The 16,473-nt window shown below is 44.4% G+C and overlaps 1 protein-coding gene and 1 long non-coding RNA gene across 11 annotated transcripts; one reads left to right on the plus strand and one right to left on the minus strand.

The window, feature by feature from the left end:
• Window positions 1-317: 317 nt before the first annotated feature.
• On the minus strand, window positions 318-15,272 carry LOC126994553 (protocadherin Fat 1-like). 6 transcript variants are annotated; one of them, XM_050853883.1, is made up of 8 exons: window positions 14,857-15,272; window positions 13,947-14,175; window positions 12,178-12,341; window positions 10,536-10,723; window positions 9,901-10,092; window positions 7,766-7,883; window positions 2,079-2,173; window positions 318-945 (listed from the first exon to the last, which is right to left on the minus strand). In XM_050853883.1, exons 2-7 carry the CDS (start codon window positions 14,171-14,173, stop codon window positions 2,163-2,165), a joined length of 900 nt encoding a protein of 299 aa, XP_050709840.1. In that variant the 5' UTR covers window positions 14,174-14,175; window positions 14,857-15,272; the 3' UTR covers window positions 318-945; window positions 2,079-2,162. The 6 variants fall into 6 exon arrangements, with proteins under 6 accessions (XP_050709840.1, XP_050709841.1, XP_050709838.1 ...); XM_050853884.1 differs by having other exon boundaries at window positions 14,632-15,272; XM_050853881.1 differs by lacking the exon at window positions 14,857-15,272 and having other exon boundaries at window positions 13,947-14,617.
• LOC126994555 (uncharacterized) lies at window positions 2,865-5,256 on the plus strand. Of its 5 annotated transcripts, XR_007749271.1 has the most exons (4): window positions 2,865-3,056; window positions 3,251-3,745; window positions 3,846-3,944; window positions 4,044-5,256. It is a non-coding gene; the product is annotated as an uncharacterized LOC126994555 (long non-coding RNA). The 5 variants fall into 5 exon arrangements; XR_007749270.1 differs by having other exon boundaries at window positions 3,251-3,777; window positions 3,878-5,256; XR_007749267.1 differs by having other exon boundaries at window positions 3,846-5,256.
• Window positions 15,273-16,473: the final 1,201 nt, after the last annotated feature.

Consider the following 16,473-nt stretch of genomic DNA (forward strand, 5'->3'; position numbering starts at 1 on the left):
GAGAGAAATGTTCAACTTGCTTACAGTTTCTATATTTCGCACCGGGTTCCATTCCTGGGCGAAGTGGAAAAATTTGGGCGTCTTTTCCGATACCCTACGCCCTTACCTTGCCTTGCCTTAATATCTCCTCTCTCTCTTTCTCTGGTCATCCCATAGTTAGTTAGTAGGTTAGTTGAGACACTTACTATTCAATATTATTACCTTGCCTCTCTCCCTCTCCCTTCTGATACCTTTCTCTCTCTTTTATCTGTAAATTTCTTTGTTCTTTCTTACATTATTTCTTTTCCTTTTCTCATCTCTCTCCTTCCCTTACCTCCTCTCTCTCTCTCCCTCTTTACCTTTTCCTCTCTTCCTCTCTCTCTCATAGGAATAGAACACACAAACATTACAAATTAACTTTTCATTAATAGAAAAACACACATACATACATATACATAGTAACTTTGATAAGGCTATGTGGGTGCTATGTTGGCTAGGGGGGGAGGGAAGGAGAAGGGGGTCCTTCATGAGGCTGGGGGGATATGTGTCTGTGGGCAGTTGTCAACATACTGTGGGAGGTACATCTGTAGGGTCCTGTGAGCTGTGGTGAGGTGAGAGAGAGAGAGAGAGAGAGAGAGAGAGAGAGAGAGAGAGAGAGAGAGAGAGAGAGAGAGAGAGAGAGAGAGAGAGAGAGCACCTCTATCTCGCCTCTCGAGTCTCACTCACTCTACGGTCTAATGTATATAGTTATGCATATGTTGTATTATATGTATATAGCTAATGTATGTTGTATGGACTAATAAAAATGAAAAATATAGAAAAAGGTGTTTGTCATATATATGTGTGTGTGTGTTCTCTTCTCTTCTTCCATTCTTCCTCCTCTTCTTCTGATCTTCCTGTTGCCTTTATCATCATCTTCCTCCTTTTCCTCCTCTTCTTCTTCTTGGTCCCAACATCAACACACACCTGAGGAGAATAACTGTATTAATGGATTGGAGAGAGAGAGCTATACCAAATGAAGAAGATGCAATAACAGAAGGAGGAGGAGGAGGAGAAACTATGCTAAAAAGAGAAATATGAGAGAGGAAAAAAAGGAAGAGAAAATGTGATGATCAGAGAAAGAGAATAAAGGAGGAGGAAGGAAGGGAGATAACCAAATGGAGGGAGGAAGGAGGCAAGGAAGAGGAAGAAGGAAGAGAAAATGTGATGATCCAAGGAAGAGAAAGAAGAGGAAGGGAGAGAACTAAATGGAAGGAGGTAAGTGGAGGAAAATGGAGAAGAAATTAGAAATAGAAGGGAGAGGAAAGAGAGAGACCAAATGAGGAAAAAAGAGGAAGATGCAATAACAGGAGGAGGAGAAACTGCTGAAGAAGATAAATATGAGAAAAAGAGGAAGAAGAGGAGGAGGAGGAAAAAAGGGAGAGAACCAAATGGAGGGAGGAAGAAGGAAGAGAAAATGTAATGAGCAGAGGAAGAGAAAGAAAGGAGGAGGAAGGAAGGAAGGAGGTAAGGAAGAGGAAGAAGGTAAGTGGAGGAAAAGGGAGAAGAAATTATAAGTAGAAGGGGGAGAGAGAGAGAGAGAATGTATAATATTACATAGAAAACACACACACACACACACACACACACACAGGGGACTTAAATTTCCCTGCCTACCTAGATATTGACAATGTAATATACTTGTACTGAGTGACTCCACAACACCATGGTCTGCCAGGCCTGCTGAGACCCACTGCTGTATGTATGTATGTGTGTATATATATATATATATATATATATATATATATATATATATATATATATATATATATATATATATATATATATATATATATATATATATATATATATATATCACACGAGTCTGAGTATTTTTTGGGCAGATGTGTGACTTATTCTCATTGTTGTTCCATAATTATCTTGATGTCATTACTTTCTGTGTCTAGACCAAGTAAACAGACCAAGACAAGATTAATTTTAAGTAGACAGACTAACAAAAAGTGTCTCATCTTTTAATTAACAGTTTCCTGTACGAGGTGAGGGTTGTTGAGGCAGACAGACAGACAGGCTAACATAAGTGTCTCAGGGTGTGGACTCACCCTCGGGTTTGGCCGGCAAGTCTGGCTACATCTTCTGTGCCTCTGAGCCGTCCAAGAAGAGACTCGCTGTGCTGCAGGGAGCTCTCAGGGGCACACTGGAGGAAGGAAAGGAAAACATCACAAGGGAGAATGACAATGAAAAGGAAGGAAGGAAGGAAGGTATGAGGGTGGACGAAGGAACACTGGGAAGGAAGGAAGGAAGGAAGGGAGAGAAATGATGAAGGAAATAAAAAGATTGAGACAGAGAGAGAGAGAGAGAGATGGGGGGGAGGGAAAGAGGAGGTAGAGAGAGAGAGAGAGAGAGAGAGAGAGAGAGAGAGAGAGAGAGAGAGAGAGAGAGAGAGAGAGAGAGAGAGAGAGAGAGAGAGAGAGAGAGAGAGAGAGAGAGAGAGAGAGAGAGAGAGAGAGAGAGAGAGAGAGAGAGAGAGAGAGAGAGAGAGAGAGAGAGAGAGAGAGAGAGAGAGAGAGAGAGAGAGAGAGAGAGAGAGAGAGAGAGAGAGAGAGAGAGAGAGAGAGATACAACTAGATAGCTATACATTAAGGTCTAACACTTGGTACATCTAGCCCGCCTGAAAGGAAGGATGAACATCACATAACCTTACTCACCTACATATGACAAAATTAACTCTTACTCAAATGTTCTGGGGGAAAATTCATAAGTGGGCTACAATTAAATGACTGTTCAGGGAGGGGGATTCCAACCTGGCCGGCAGATTCATAGGTAGGCATGCTAACCACTACACCACGGAGCCAGAAGAATTAGCCACACTACCAGGACAAATAATTATTAGTGTGTGCCCTGGTAAGATTCATATGTGCAGCCCTGGTAGTGGTTCTTATTATGTAACATAGTGAGTCAGTATAAGGGTATTGGTGAGTAAGTTTATGGCCCCAAGTGACTCAGTGTCGGTTTAACCCGTCCGCTTTGATTGGCACAGATTTGGCCTTCCCTGGTAGCCTGGTAACATATAGTCCCAGGTCCTTCTCTGCCTCTGTGGTGGATAGTGGTGTTTCCCATGTGGTATTGGTGTGCTGGGTATCCCTTCACTGGTAGCCTGGTAACATACACTCCCAGGTCTTTCTTGCCTCTGTGGTGGGTAGTGGAGTGTTTCCCATGTGGTATTGGTGTGCTGGATATCCCTTCACTGGTAGCCTGGTAACATACAAACCAGGTCGTTCTCTGCCTCTGTGGTGGATAGTGGAGTGTTTCCCATGTGGTATTGGTGTGCTGGATATCCCTTCACTGGTAGCCTGGTAACATACACTCCCAGGTCTTTCTCTGCCTCTGTGGTGGATAGTGGAGTGTTTCCCATGTGGTATTGGTGTGCTGGATATCCCTTCACTGGTAGCCTGGTAACATACACTCCCAGGTCTTTCTCTGCCTCTGTGGTGGATAGTGGAGTGTTTCCCATGTGGTATTGGTGTGCTGGATATCCCTTCACTGGTAGCCTGGTAACATACACTCCCAGGTCTTTCTCTGCCTCTGTGGTGGATAGTGGAGTGTTTCCCATGTGGTATTGGTGTGCTGGATATCCCTTCACTGGTAGCCTGGTAACATACACTCCCAGGTCTTTCTCTGCCTCTGTGGTGGATAGTGGAGTGTTTCCCATGTGGTATTGGTGTGCTGGATATCCCTTCACTGGTAGCCTGGTAACATACACTCCCAGGTCTTTCTCTGCCTCTGTGGTGGATAGTGGTTGTTTTTCCCATGTGGTATTGGTGTGCTGGATATCCCTTCACTGGTAGCCTGGTAACATACACTCCCAGGTCTTTCTCTGACTCTGTGGTGGATAGTGGAGTGTTTCCCATGTGGTATTGGTGTGCTGGATATCCCTTCACTGGTAGCCTGGTAACATACACTCCCAGGTCTTTCTCTGCCTCTGTGGTGGATAGTGGAGTGTTTCCACTGTGGTATTGGTGTGCTGGATATCCCTTCACTGGTAGCCTGGTAACATACACTCCCAGGTCTTTCTCTGCCTCTGTGGTGGATAGTGGAGTGTTTCCCATGTGGTATTGGTGTGCTGGATATACCTTCACTGGTAGCCTGGTAACATACACTCCCAGGTCTTTCTCTGCCTCTGTGATGGATAGTGGAGTGTTTTCCCATGTGGTATTGGTGTGCTGGATATCCCCTCCCAAGGTGCAGGACTTTAAATTTTTCTTCATTGAATTGTAGCAGCCACTTTTTGCTCCATTTCAGTAGCTTGGTGATGTCTAACTGTAGGAAATCCGCATTCAAGGGGTTAATTAACCTAGTAGCACATTTAGCACGTGGTACAGGCCCCGCGGGAACGTAAAAAATTAGTAACTAAAGTTTTTGCCCTTAGGCACAGAAGGCTGAGACAAAATAATTACTCATTTTCCTAATTTTTTGTAATATTATTATATATGATATTACTATATATAACCCGGTAGCTGCGGGATCATGTTTCTTAATGGTCCCTCTAAGCGAGAAAAATGAAAAAAAATCACCCCTTACACAAACCATTCCATAATATATATCAAAGCATTTGTGATCAGATTATGTATCATCTATCTTGGGGGGTTTATGTCACGGCACAAATTTGGCCCGTCGCTGCTTCCGGGATAAGAAAATATAGGAAACTTCACTAGGGCATAGTATAATAAGCCTGGCATTGTAGTACACCATATACGGCATATAGTCCAGGGCTTCCCAACTCAACTGGCGGCCCGCGGTCCAGATCCGGACTTGTGGGTGTTGCAGCTGGACCCAAGGCTCCAGCAGACATAAACATGTGTAAATTGAATAGCATGAAGGTCCTGGCGATGGATTCTCTTAACCCCTTGACTACGGATTTCCTACAAGAAGACCTCACCAAGCTACAGGAGTGGAGCAAAAAGTGGCTGCTACAATTCAATGAAGAAAAATGCAGTCCTGCACCTTGGGAGGGGATATCCAGCACACCAATACCACCATATGGGAAACACTCCACTATCCACCACAGAGGCAGAGAAAGACCTGGGAGTGTATGTTACCAGGCTACCAGTGAAGGGATATCCAGCACACCAATACCATATGGGAAACACTCCACTATCCACCACAGAGCCAGAGAAAGACCTGGGAGTGTATGTTACCAGGCTACCAGTGAAGGGATATCCAGCACACCAATACCACATGGGAAACACTCCACTATCCACCACAGAGGCAGAGAAAGACCTGGGAGTGTATGTTACCAGGCGAACCATGAAGGGATATCCAGCACACCAATACCACATGGGAAACACTCCACTATCCACCACAGAGGCAGAGAAAGACCTGGGAGTATAAGTTCACCAGGCTACCAGTGAAAGCCAAATCCGTGCCAATTGCAGCGGACGGGTTAAAATGTGTATTTCCTTGACTGTCTGTAGGGTAAGTTAGGGGTGTGTTATACATAATATACTTAACCTATTAATGCAGATAAAAGTTTAGTAGTATAGATTATATTAAATATCAATAACAGAAAAAAGCTTTAATGGCGGTCGAGGCACAAGTGCACAGCTGAATCTAAGTGTGAGTTTTGGCCTCTCATCAATAGTATCTGTACTCATGAGTAAGCCAGTAGTACGTTGGTAGGGTGTTGAGTATAATAATATATCGTGATGACAAAGGGGTATAAAATAGTTTTTTTATTTTCAGAAGCGACCGCACTGCTGGTGTGTATTCAATAGGTGTACGTTAAGTTGCCGGCACATTCACAGACCAACATTCGAGGGGTTATCATAACATTGAGTAAAGATAAATCTGCAGCGAATGTTGGCCTGTCAATATACTGCAAACTTGACGTACCTTATATATTTTGGGAAATATTGGATCAGTGCTGTTGCGGTCCGATCCGGCTGTACTGTTGCTGGATCTCAACAAGACCTTTACGAGATGACATTGTATCGTCTGAGAGTTGCTCATTCTTTTGGGTTTTGTTCTCCTAATGTCGAGATCGCGTTGAAGATTTATTTAACTCTAATGGTTACCAACTGCAGTGGTGAACGCTCCTTTCCAAAATTAACTAGACTCAAGAAGTAAGAGTCAGTATGGTTCAAACAAGATTGAACCACCTCTCTCTAATGAGTACTGAGCAGCACGAGTCACTGAGGGAAATTAGCACGTCAAGGATACAACTGAGGAGTTTTCTGTTGCCAAGTCTCGTAAGTGCTTCACGTGAGCCACGTTGGTCTGCACTCAGTTCAGCAAATGGTTCCAAGATTCTCCGAGGCAGCACTAATAGTCTACTGGATAAGCTACTGCCTGCTATGTTCTTATTCAAAAAGGAGTAAAAAGTGTACAAAATAAAGCCATCTTTTATCAGGTGAGTCCTCCCTTCCCCTTTTCAAAAATACGGCTTTATATGAATTTTATCTCATTCCTCTACCTCATTATGTGGCCATTAACTGTGAGGCAAAGGGTATCTCATATTGTCCACCACTTGCATTACAGAGGTGACAGCACAGGACACAGGGAAGGCTTAACCCCTACAACACGAGGACGTGTATACTGTGTCCCTGCGTGCCCCGTACCACATCCCAGGATGCGCATACTGCGTCCTGGCTCGCTTTAACCAATATACAAGTTATTTTATCTCTATATTTTTGCTTACATCTCAAAATTATCAATTAATTTATGTTTCTTTATATGCCCCATTTAATTCTGCATGTTTTCTTATATAATACATGATGATTCTGTTGAGTTTATGGCTGAAAACTTGTTATATTTAATAGCGACATTTGAAATTTGGCGCGCGGCGATCCCGGATACGGCGCGGCGTGCTGTTTTGGCCCGGCCGTAGTGAGTTTCTTTATGTGCACCATTTAATGGACTGCATTGGCTATACAGGCATATGGCCACTCAACTCCAAGCTGTACTTTCCATAGATTTCAAGTTATAGAATAGTGTGTGTCTGAAGCTGTCTCCGAGATACATACACGGCCATGGTGCCGCCATCGCTCCAAGCCGATGATATTGCACACGCTTCGCTCCTGCCCGATTTCAGTTTTTCTCCAGGTCAAATAGTAGTGTCAGGAAATCGTGTCGAGGTAATAAGTGAGTGGTCGTAGGCTCAGAGCGGTGACTCTGCCAAGGCCTTGTATCCTGGAGGCAGCCTCAGATCCACTCTAGTACATAACTTGAATTCTATGGAAAGTACTGCTTTGACAGTTCACCAAGTGGCCACGTGTGGCACTGCCTGTATAGCCAATACGATCCACTCTGCATGTTTTCTTATATAATACATGATGATTATGTTGAGCGTATGGCTGAAAACTTGTTATATTCAATAGCAACATTTGAAATTTGGCGCGCGTGGCGATCCCGGATATGGCACGGGGCGCTGTTTTGGCCCGGCCGTAGTGAAGGGGTTAAGAGTGAAGATACAGGCCAACTCTTGCATTAATAAGCTGGACAGCACAAGACAGCTGATAGGTCCAGGCACCCAACAGGAACAAATAACACCATGACTCTTGCATTAATAAGTTGGACAGCACAAGACAGCTGGTAAGTCCAGGCACTCAACAGGAACAAAAAACACCACAACTCCTGCATTAGTTTTTTAATCAGACTCTCTAAAAAGATGGTAGTGAAAACACCAGTTAACTCTCACATTATTAAGTTGGACAGCACAGGACATAGGGAAAGCATGAGAGAGTGAAGGTATACCGGATAACTCTTGCAACATTAAGTGGGACAGACTCACCGAGGAGGGTTGGGTCAGCTGGGCGTCCTTCACAGGGGTGGTGAGGGCGCAGGCAGCAGAAGTAGCTCACAGTAGGAGTTTGAGTACACTCTCTGCCACGACCTTCACTGTAGCCAATCTGAGGGTGTTAGTACATCAGTCGGGAACTTGAAATGGCTGAGAGTAAAGCTACAAGATGCCAAGTCAATCATCCACTCCATCAGGAAGTTATTTACTTAGGGTCGCATTATTAGACATTTAGCCGCCCAAGAACACATATTTGACAAGGCTTTCGCAGGAGTTGTGGGCATTTCCAGGGGTGGTTTTATGACCCTGGTGGTAGTTTAACCCTTCTTCTGTACCATGAGCCTGAAAAACACTCATTAGAACCTGACTGATATCCCCCTTTGACCTTTAGAAGTAGCTGATGTGAGCAGGGAAAGTGTCTTGTAATACCAGCCTTAATCTCACAGTCATTCATTCATCAGTCAGTCAATCTTACACACACACACACACACACACACACACACATGCAGAGGCAGTGTGGTCTCCCCATAAGAAGAAACACATAAAGAAACTGGAAAGAATACAAAAGATGGCAACAAAAATGGTTCCAGAGCTGGAGGGATTGACATACGAGGAGAGACTAAAGGAAATGGACTTACCAACACTAGAACAAAGAAGAGAAACGGGAGACCTAATACAAATCTACAAATTATTGAGCAAAATGGAAGAAGTAGACAATGAGGAGTTACCACTAAAAGAAGAAATTACCACCAGGAACACAAGAGGACACAGTCAAAAATTGAGGAAGGGAAGATGCTTGAGAGACATAAAGAAATATAGCTTCCCGCAAAGAAGTACAGAGGTTTGGAACAGACTAAGTGAGGATGTAGTATCAGAAAGGAGTGTGCAAAGCTTCAAGGAAAAGTTGGATAAATGTAGATACAGAGACGGGACCACACGAACGTCAAGCCCAGGCCCTATAAAACTACAACTAGGTAAATACAACAACTAGCTAAACACACACACACACACACACACACACACACACACACACCTGATGTGATAATCTGTTGATGCAGTGGGTTAAAGGAGAAACAAGGCTAAGAGGAGATGACCAACCATCAAGACTTGACCTAATTTTCACAAAAAATGTTGAGTTAGATGAAGGAGTCAGTCACGAGTGCCCCTTAGGAAAGAATGGCATCAACTATGACAGATGAAAACTATGGAAGGATTTGAATACCAAGATGAGGCATATAAGGAAAAAATGAAAAACTATACAAAGGAAGATTATGTTGGACTCAAGACAGAGAATTGCAACAAAATGGTCCCAGAACTCTCGAATATGACGTATGAAGACATTGAGGGAGATGGACTTGACGACACTGGAACAAAGAAGGGAGAGAGGAGATTTGATTGCACTGTACAAGTTGGTAAATAAGTTTGATGAGGAAAGGGTTGGAAAGTTTTGTTTAGTGGGTGCAACATCTGTGGTCACATGCCGGAGAGACACAGAAGGGGAAGGAATTCTAGGAGAAGGGAACAGTTGGAAAGTTTTGCTTAGTGGGCACAACATCTGTGGCCATATGCTGGAGAGAGACAGAAGGGGAAGGAATTATAGGAGAAGGGGACAGTTGGAAAGTTTTGCTTAGTGGGCGCAACATCTGTGGCCATATGCTGGAAAGAGACAGAAGGGGAAGGAATTATAGGAGAAGGGAACAGTTGGAAAGTTTTGCTTAGTGGGCGCAACATCTGTGGTCACATGCCGGAGAGACACAGAAGGGGAAGGAATTCTAGGAGAAGGGAACAGTTGGAAAGTTTTGCTTAGTGGGCGCAACATCTGTGGTCATATGCTGGAGAGAGACAGAAGGGGAAGGAATTATAGGAGAAGGGAACAGACCCCAGGAGACGGGACACAACCCCCCATTAATGCCTGGTACACTGCTGGGTGGACAGGGGCGTAGGGTATCGGAAAAGCCGCCCAAATTTTTCCACTCTGCCGGGGAATCGAACTCAGGCTCTCTGGGTTCTAATAAGTGTTTCTTGAGGTTCATGGTACAGAAGAAGGGTCACACTACCACCAGGGTCATAAAACTCTCTCGGCTGTGAGCTGAGCATGCTAACCACTGCACCACGAAGCCCCTTCACACCTTACCGATCTCGGCGCCCATGTTGCATATCGTGGCCATGCCGGTGCAGGAGATGGAGTCCACGCCAGGCCCCAAATATTCAACAATTGCCCCGGTGCCGCCTTTAACTGTCAGAATTCCAGCGACCTTCAATATGATGTCTTTGGGTGATGTCCAACTGCTCAGCTCCCCGGTGAGCTTAACACCAATGACCTAGAGAGAAGGCATATTAACCTCTTGTAATTTCTGGCTTTCTCCTGGCTGCAAAAATAATGACAATGAATTTAACCCTTTGACTGTGGATTTCCTATAAGAAGACATCACCAAGCTACAGGAATGGAACAAAAAGTGGCTGCTACAATTCAATGAAGTTTTAAGTCCTGCACCTTGGGAGGGGATATCCAGCACACCAATACCACATGGGAAACACTCCACTATCCACCACAGAGGCAGAGAAAGACCTGGGAGTGTATGTTACCAGGCTACCAGTGAAGGGATATCCAGCACACCAATACCACATGGGAAACACTCCACTATCCAACACAGAGGCTTGATTTTTCTCTTCCTCTTCCTCATCTCTTTTTTTCTCCTCCCCTTCCCCCTTTTTTTCTCTGCTTCTCTTCCTCTTTCCCTATATTCTCCTCCCTGTTCCCCACCTTAAGAATGGTCGTCCTGGGAGCCATGATGTTCGCCTGGTACTCCGGCAGCGTAAAGACTGGTGGGTTTTTGTTCATGTCGCACACCACCGTGAAGCTGGCCTGGATCTCTTCGTCCATCACGGACACCTTGAGGCTGTGCACGGGCAGGGACTCGCGATTCAGGGGTGTCTCAGTGTATAGACTGCCTGGAAAGGGGTGAAGTCTATATGGTATAAATACACAAAGAATGACCTCACATTGTTATATAGAAAGTTTCATTATTAAGGAAGCAAATATGAGTTTTCTGGGTCAAGTGTATGGTAATTATTCAGGGTTTTGTTAGGTTAGGTTAAGTTTAGGGTGTCTTTCAATATGAATTAACAAAGAATGGCCTCTCTTTGTTATATAGAAAGTCTCATTACTAAGGAAGCAAATGTGAGTTTTCTGAGTCAAGATGTATGGTAATTATTAAGGGCTTTGTTAGGTTAGGTTAAGTTTAGGGTGTCTTTCAATATGAATCAACAAAGAATGACCCTACTTTGTTATACAGAAAGTCTCATTAGTTAGGAAGCAAATATGAGTTTTCCGAGTCAAGATGTATGGTAACTGTTCAGGGTTTTGTTAGGTTAGGTTAAGTTTAGGGTGTCTTTCAATATGAATCAACAAAGAATGGCCTCACATTGTAATATAGAAAGTCTCATTACTAAGGAAGCAAATATGAGTTTTCTGAGTCAAGATGTATGGTAACTGTTGAGGGTTTTGTTAGGTTATGTTGAGTTTAGGGTGTCTTTCAATATGAATCAACAAAGAATGACCTCACATTGTAATATAGAAAGTCTCATTAGTAAGGAAGCAAATATGAGTTTTCTGAGTCAAGATGTATGGTAACTGTTGAGGGTTTTGTTAGGTTAGGTTAAGTTTAGGGTGTCTTTCAATATGAATCAACAAAGAATGGCCTCTCTTTGTTATATAGAAAGTCTCATTAGTAAGGAAGCAAATATGAGTTTTCTGAGTCAAGATGTATGGTAACTGTTGAGGGTTTTGTTAGGTTAGGTTAAGTTTAGGGTGTCTTTCAATATGAATCAACAAAGAATGGCCTCACTTTGTTATATAGAAAGTCTCATTAGTAAGGAAGCAAATATGAGTTTTCCGAGTCAAGATGTATGGTAACTGTTGAGGGTTTTGTTAGGTTAGGTTAAGTTTAGGGTGTCTTTCAATATGAATCAACAAAGAATGGCCTCTCTTTGTTATATAGAAAGTCTCATTAGTAAGGAAGCAAATATGAGTTTTCCGAGTCAAGATGTATGGTAACTGTTCAGGGTTTTGTTAGGTTAGGTTAAGTTTAGGGTGTCTTTCAATCAAGGCCTCACAACAGCATGCTCTAGTGATGTGTTTTCTTGAGGTATGAGATGCAGGTCAAGAGATAAGTTACTGTAATATGATCTCAGGGAAAACTTCAATGATATGTGGGAGGGAAAAAAGGCAGGTTTCCAGCTCTTTTTTTTCTCCTTCTTTAGTTCTTTATTCTGCTGCCTTTCCCTGCTCCTCCTCCTCCTACTACTACTACTACTTCCACTATAACTATGAACAATAACATTAATGCGTAAAACCTCCATACGAATCTCTTTCAAGAGTAGAAGTAGATTCAGTCTTTCTCTACCTTCCTTGTTCATGGTGACGGCTGCTTCTGAGGTCTGGTGCAGGACGGTGTATCTCAGCTTGCCCAGGTCCCAGGCATCAAGGTCCGTGGCCACAAGGTTGGTGACCACCTGGCCGGGAGACCAGTTTTCCTCCACGTAAGCTTCGCAGAGTGTGTGATTGAACCTGCAACAGTAAAAATACATAATAAATAAAAAATGAATAAGTAAATATTGTAGATATACAAATAAACACAATAGCTTGGTCACACCCAGAAGAGTGCAACAGATGGAAGACTGCGTACGAGAACAAAAGGTAATCCTTGTGACGGTAAATGAGAGCGTCGAAGGGAAAATAAAAAAATAAGAAAAAGTGATGTGGATGAAGGAAAATAAAAAGGTAACTAGAACGAGGTGGATGACAATGACAGTAAATGAGAGAACAAGGAAATGGATGAATGGGAGAGCAAAGCGGATGAAGAAAAAAAAAGTACAGTAGAGCCCCACTTAGCGCAAGATCAATTAGCAGAAGCCAACATCTACCAAGGAAAAAATTAATTAGCGTGAAAGCCTCACTTAGCGCAAGATCAATTAGCACAAGCCACCATCTACCGAGAAAAAAATTAATTAGTGTGAAAGCCTCAGTTAGCGCGAGATCAATTAGCACAAGCCACCATCTACCAAGGAAAAAAATAATTAGCGCGAAAGCCTCAGTTAGCGCGAGCAGCCACCACGACTGAGTTTTGAAAATTGCGCCAAGCTGCCATGATGCGCGGCACAAGCTGCGAGAGCCCTTACTTTACGCCATGTTGATACAGGGCAAGTGCTTTGTTTACGTTGTGGATGTGGATACGGGCAACTGACCTTGGCTGTGTGTGATGCACACCAGGAAAATTTGGACTTGCCGGTTGTCCAAGCTGCCGCCAAAGCGGTGGGAAGAAAAGGGCTCAGTGTGACACCAAGTTACGGTGAACCGACAACTCGCTCCTGGATGGGTGCACGGGCGTTGCCAGTAGCCACAACGGTTAGAAGAAAACAGCCAGTGTGACACACTGCCTTAAGGCAGCGAGGCCGCTGGCCGGGTGAGCGCCGGCGATGACGTCACCGGACTCCCAGCGAATCACAAGTGTGTTTTCAGAGCCCAGCCAATCGTAGGGTTGTTTTTTTAATGTGAGTGATTATTTTGAGTAATTATCAAACCCAAAAGTCAGACCCACGTCTGCACCAAATATTTTTTTTCATATTGGTTACTTTATTCAGTTAGCGCGGCCGCTTCATCCACCTAATTCTCGCGCTGAATGGGGCTCTACTGTAACTAGGACGAGGTGGATGACAATGATGGTAAAGGAAAGGTCAAGGATGAATGGGAGAGTGATGCGGATGAAGAAAAAAAAAAGAGAGAACCACCACAGCATTATTACACCACGCGGCAGAAAAAAAATAATAATGAACAAAAAAAAGAATGAGTAAATAAATACATCCGTAAATAAGAGCAAGAACACGGAGCGGTGAGGAGCCGGATTTTTTTTTCTATGCACTCTTTTTGTTGCCCTTGAGCCGTCTCCTTTGATGTAAAAAAATATAAAAAATAAAAAAAAAAGAAAAAAAAAGGCTTCCCTCGGCGGGTGGTGATTGGAGGCCACACAGCTCTTGGCCTCCCGTTCTTTACACCTTTGTTGGAAGCAGTGTGTTGCTGTCGTCTTTGTTTTTGCCCTTGTAATAAAAAAGAGTCTATCAGTCTGGTCTGGCAACCTCATACTTATATTACTAATGGTCAAAGAGCAAAGGTCACCTGTGGGTTCTTGAGGGACAGGTTCTCCCAGCAGGGACGGTTGGTCTGGGCAGGTGTAGGAGGAGGCGAGCATGGCATGTATCACAGCCGAGTCTCAGGTCGTGCACTTGACAACCTGCCGGGACCCCACTCGGCCAGCCTGACCTCGGGACCACACCACTCTGCAGCCACTCATGGACAGCTCCTCCTCCGCCAGCCCATCCTTGCTGTGCCGGATGTCCCACCATTCCTGGAGAAAGGTTATGGCTGTCAGGCAACTCACCAGGCACTGGGTTTGACTCCCTTCTTCGATTTTTCTCCTTTATATCCATGTCTGCTCATTAAGGGTTTGGGTCTGTAGCATTTTTCTATCCTCCCTTGACCTGCTTTCATGGATCTCAGTGATGATAATAATAATAATAATAATAATAATAATAATAATAATAATAATAATAATAATAAGTTTAATGACACCATAATCACCTCCCCAGTTCCTTGCAGACACAGGGCAAGGAGTCACAAATGAGCTCAGTTATTAAAACAAATTATGAACAGTAATGAACATATGAAAAATAACTCATGACAGAAAGGGTAGCAAATGACAATTACTGTATCACTGACAATGAAAACTATTTCTGAGCACACCCAACTCTGGAATTACCTGTGGTTTCAGGTTAAAAAGGGTGTGATTCTATAGTTTGCTCACCATGACATTTATTCTTCCCTACAAGCCTCTTCTGTCCTACTGTCAACTGCCTAGCTGTTCTCCTGTAGGGGTGTTCTTGGCATGCTGAGCTGGGCCGGACACTGACGGGGTTAAGCGACAGTCATTGTCACTCAGGATTTGCTACATGCACTTATGCCTGCTGTAAAGTGAGGATTCTGCAGACTTCTCCATCCTCTACCAATACTCTTTCACATGCCGACATACCTTGGAGCTGTTGATGGACACTGTGTTGAGCTGCCTGAGGAGTTCACCTGTCCTAATTAGCCCTACGTATGGGAGTGGACGTCTCAGAGGATTAAGTTAGGTTTCATTTGGTTGAATATAAAGGAGGGGGAGGGCTCGCTCGGAGGCGTCGTTAGTAGTTAGGGGTCTTAAGGTCGGGCACCGTGCGTTACATTAGGGCACAAGTGTCGGGTACAGTTGGCCTCGATGAATGCCTGGCCGGGCCGGGGGTGGTGCTGGGCCGCAGTCTTGGCCGCTCTGAACGCCCGTGTCTCGGCACCAGAGGCCTCCTGCGTCATCACCGCCGCCAGAGTCACGGCAGACAGCAGCAAGCATCTTCCCGGCGCCAGGCGTGAGGGAGCCGCCGCCGCCTCCTCCTCCTCCGAGCCTCGGCGGTGTTTGTGTCTTGCCAACGGGACGCTAATCCTGATGCTGCTTTATTTTTTATTTTTTGATATTTCGTTGGGTCGCTCTGTTTCATCGTTGCTTCTTTGATCGTTGCTGAGTGGTGTGAGGATGAAACTTTTATTCCCATTATTTCTTTGTTGTTGATTTGCATCGTCACTTTGTGGGGGTGTTAGGTCCTCTCCAATCACTGGCAGAAGATGAGCCGAGATCTCCTCACGGAAACTGCATTCAGATTCTGCCATAGAATCTAGGATAGTTGTCATAGAGGGAAGAAAGTTGTGTCACTGTCCTGAACTCTTTTCACGTAAAGTTGAATCTTACACTTGAATATTGCCACTTTGTCACGAACTGTGTGCAGCATTGCAAGGTTTCCTTGGAGTGAAATATTCAGGGAATTCACTTCAGAGAAGAAATCAGCCAAGTAGGCAACTTTTGTTACGAAACAGTCATCTTGCATCATTTCGTGAAGAAGATTTTCTTTCGAGGTTCGACCTTCTTGCAGCAACATCGTTATTTCCTCTCGAAGTTGCAGCACGCGATTCAGAACTTTGCCACGTGAGAGCCAACGTACCTCCGTGTGAAACAGGAGAACAAAGAAGACAGAGCCCATTTCTTCACAAAGCACTTTAGAAATCCTTGAAGTTGTTGCGCTCCCTCGGATATGGTTCACAATCTTCACAACGTCTGTGAGCACTTCAAGTCCTGCTCCTATTCTCTCACTCCTCATCTTTATCATCTCTAGACTCCTCCTCTTCCTCCTACACCGATTTATCCTCCCTCATCTTTATCATCTTTGTACCTCCTCCTAGTTATTCTTCCCCTGCCCCTACTCCTCAACTACTCTTCTCTCCATTATGTGTAGGCGCCTCCTCTTCCGCGCCGTTGTTTCGTATTCCGGACACGTCGCCTCGTCCTCCGTGCACAGTTAGGCGTAATGCCACGCCTATTATATTCATATTTCTCAGTGGACAACTAATGGAGTGTGGACCCGAAGTGAGAGGCGGGAGGGGGAGGAGGGGGGAAGGGGGTTGTAGGGGGAGATGGGATGGGAGGGAGGCAGGGGTAGATGAAAAGGGTGATTGGGGTAAGGAAGACTGGGTGTGGTAGCAGGGAGGAGGGTGTTAAGTGTAGGGAGGATAATGGTGGTGGAACTATCTGGTCTTATCTGCCTAGCTCGGGGGAGTCCTTCAT

Source organism: Eriocheir sinensis, unplaced genomic scaffold (genome assembly GCF_024679095.1).
Source record: "Eriocheir sinensis breed Jianghai 21 unplaced genomic scaffold, ASM2467909v1 Scaffold819, whole genome shotgun sequence".
NCBI lineage: Eukaryota > Metazoa > Arthropoda > Malacostraca > Decapoda > Varunidae > Eriocheir > Eriocheir sinensis.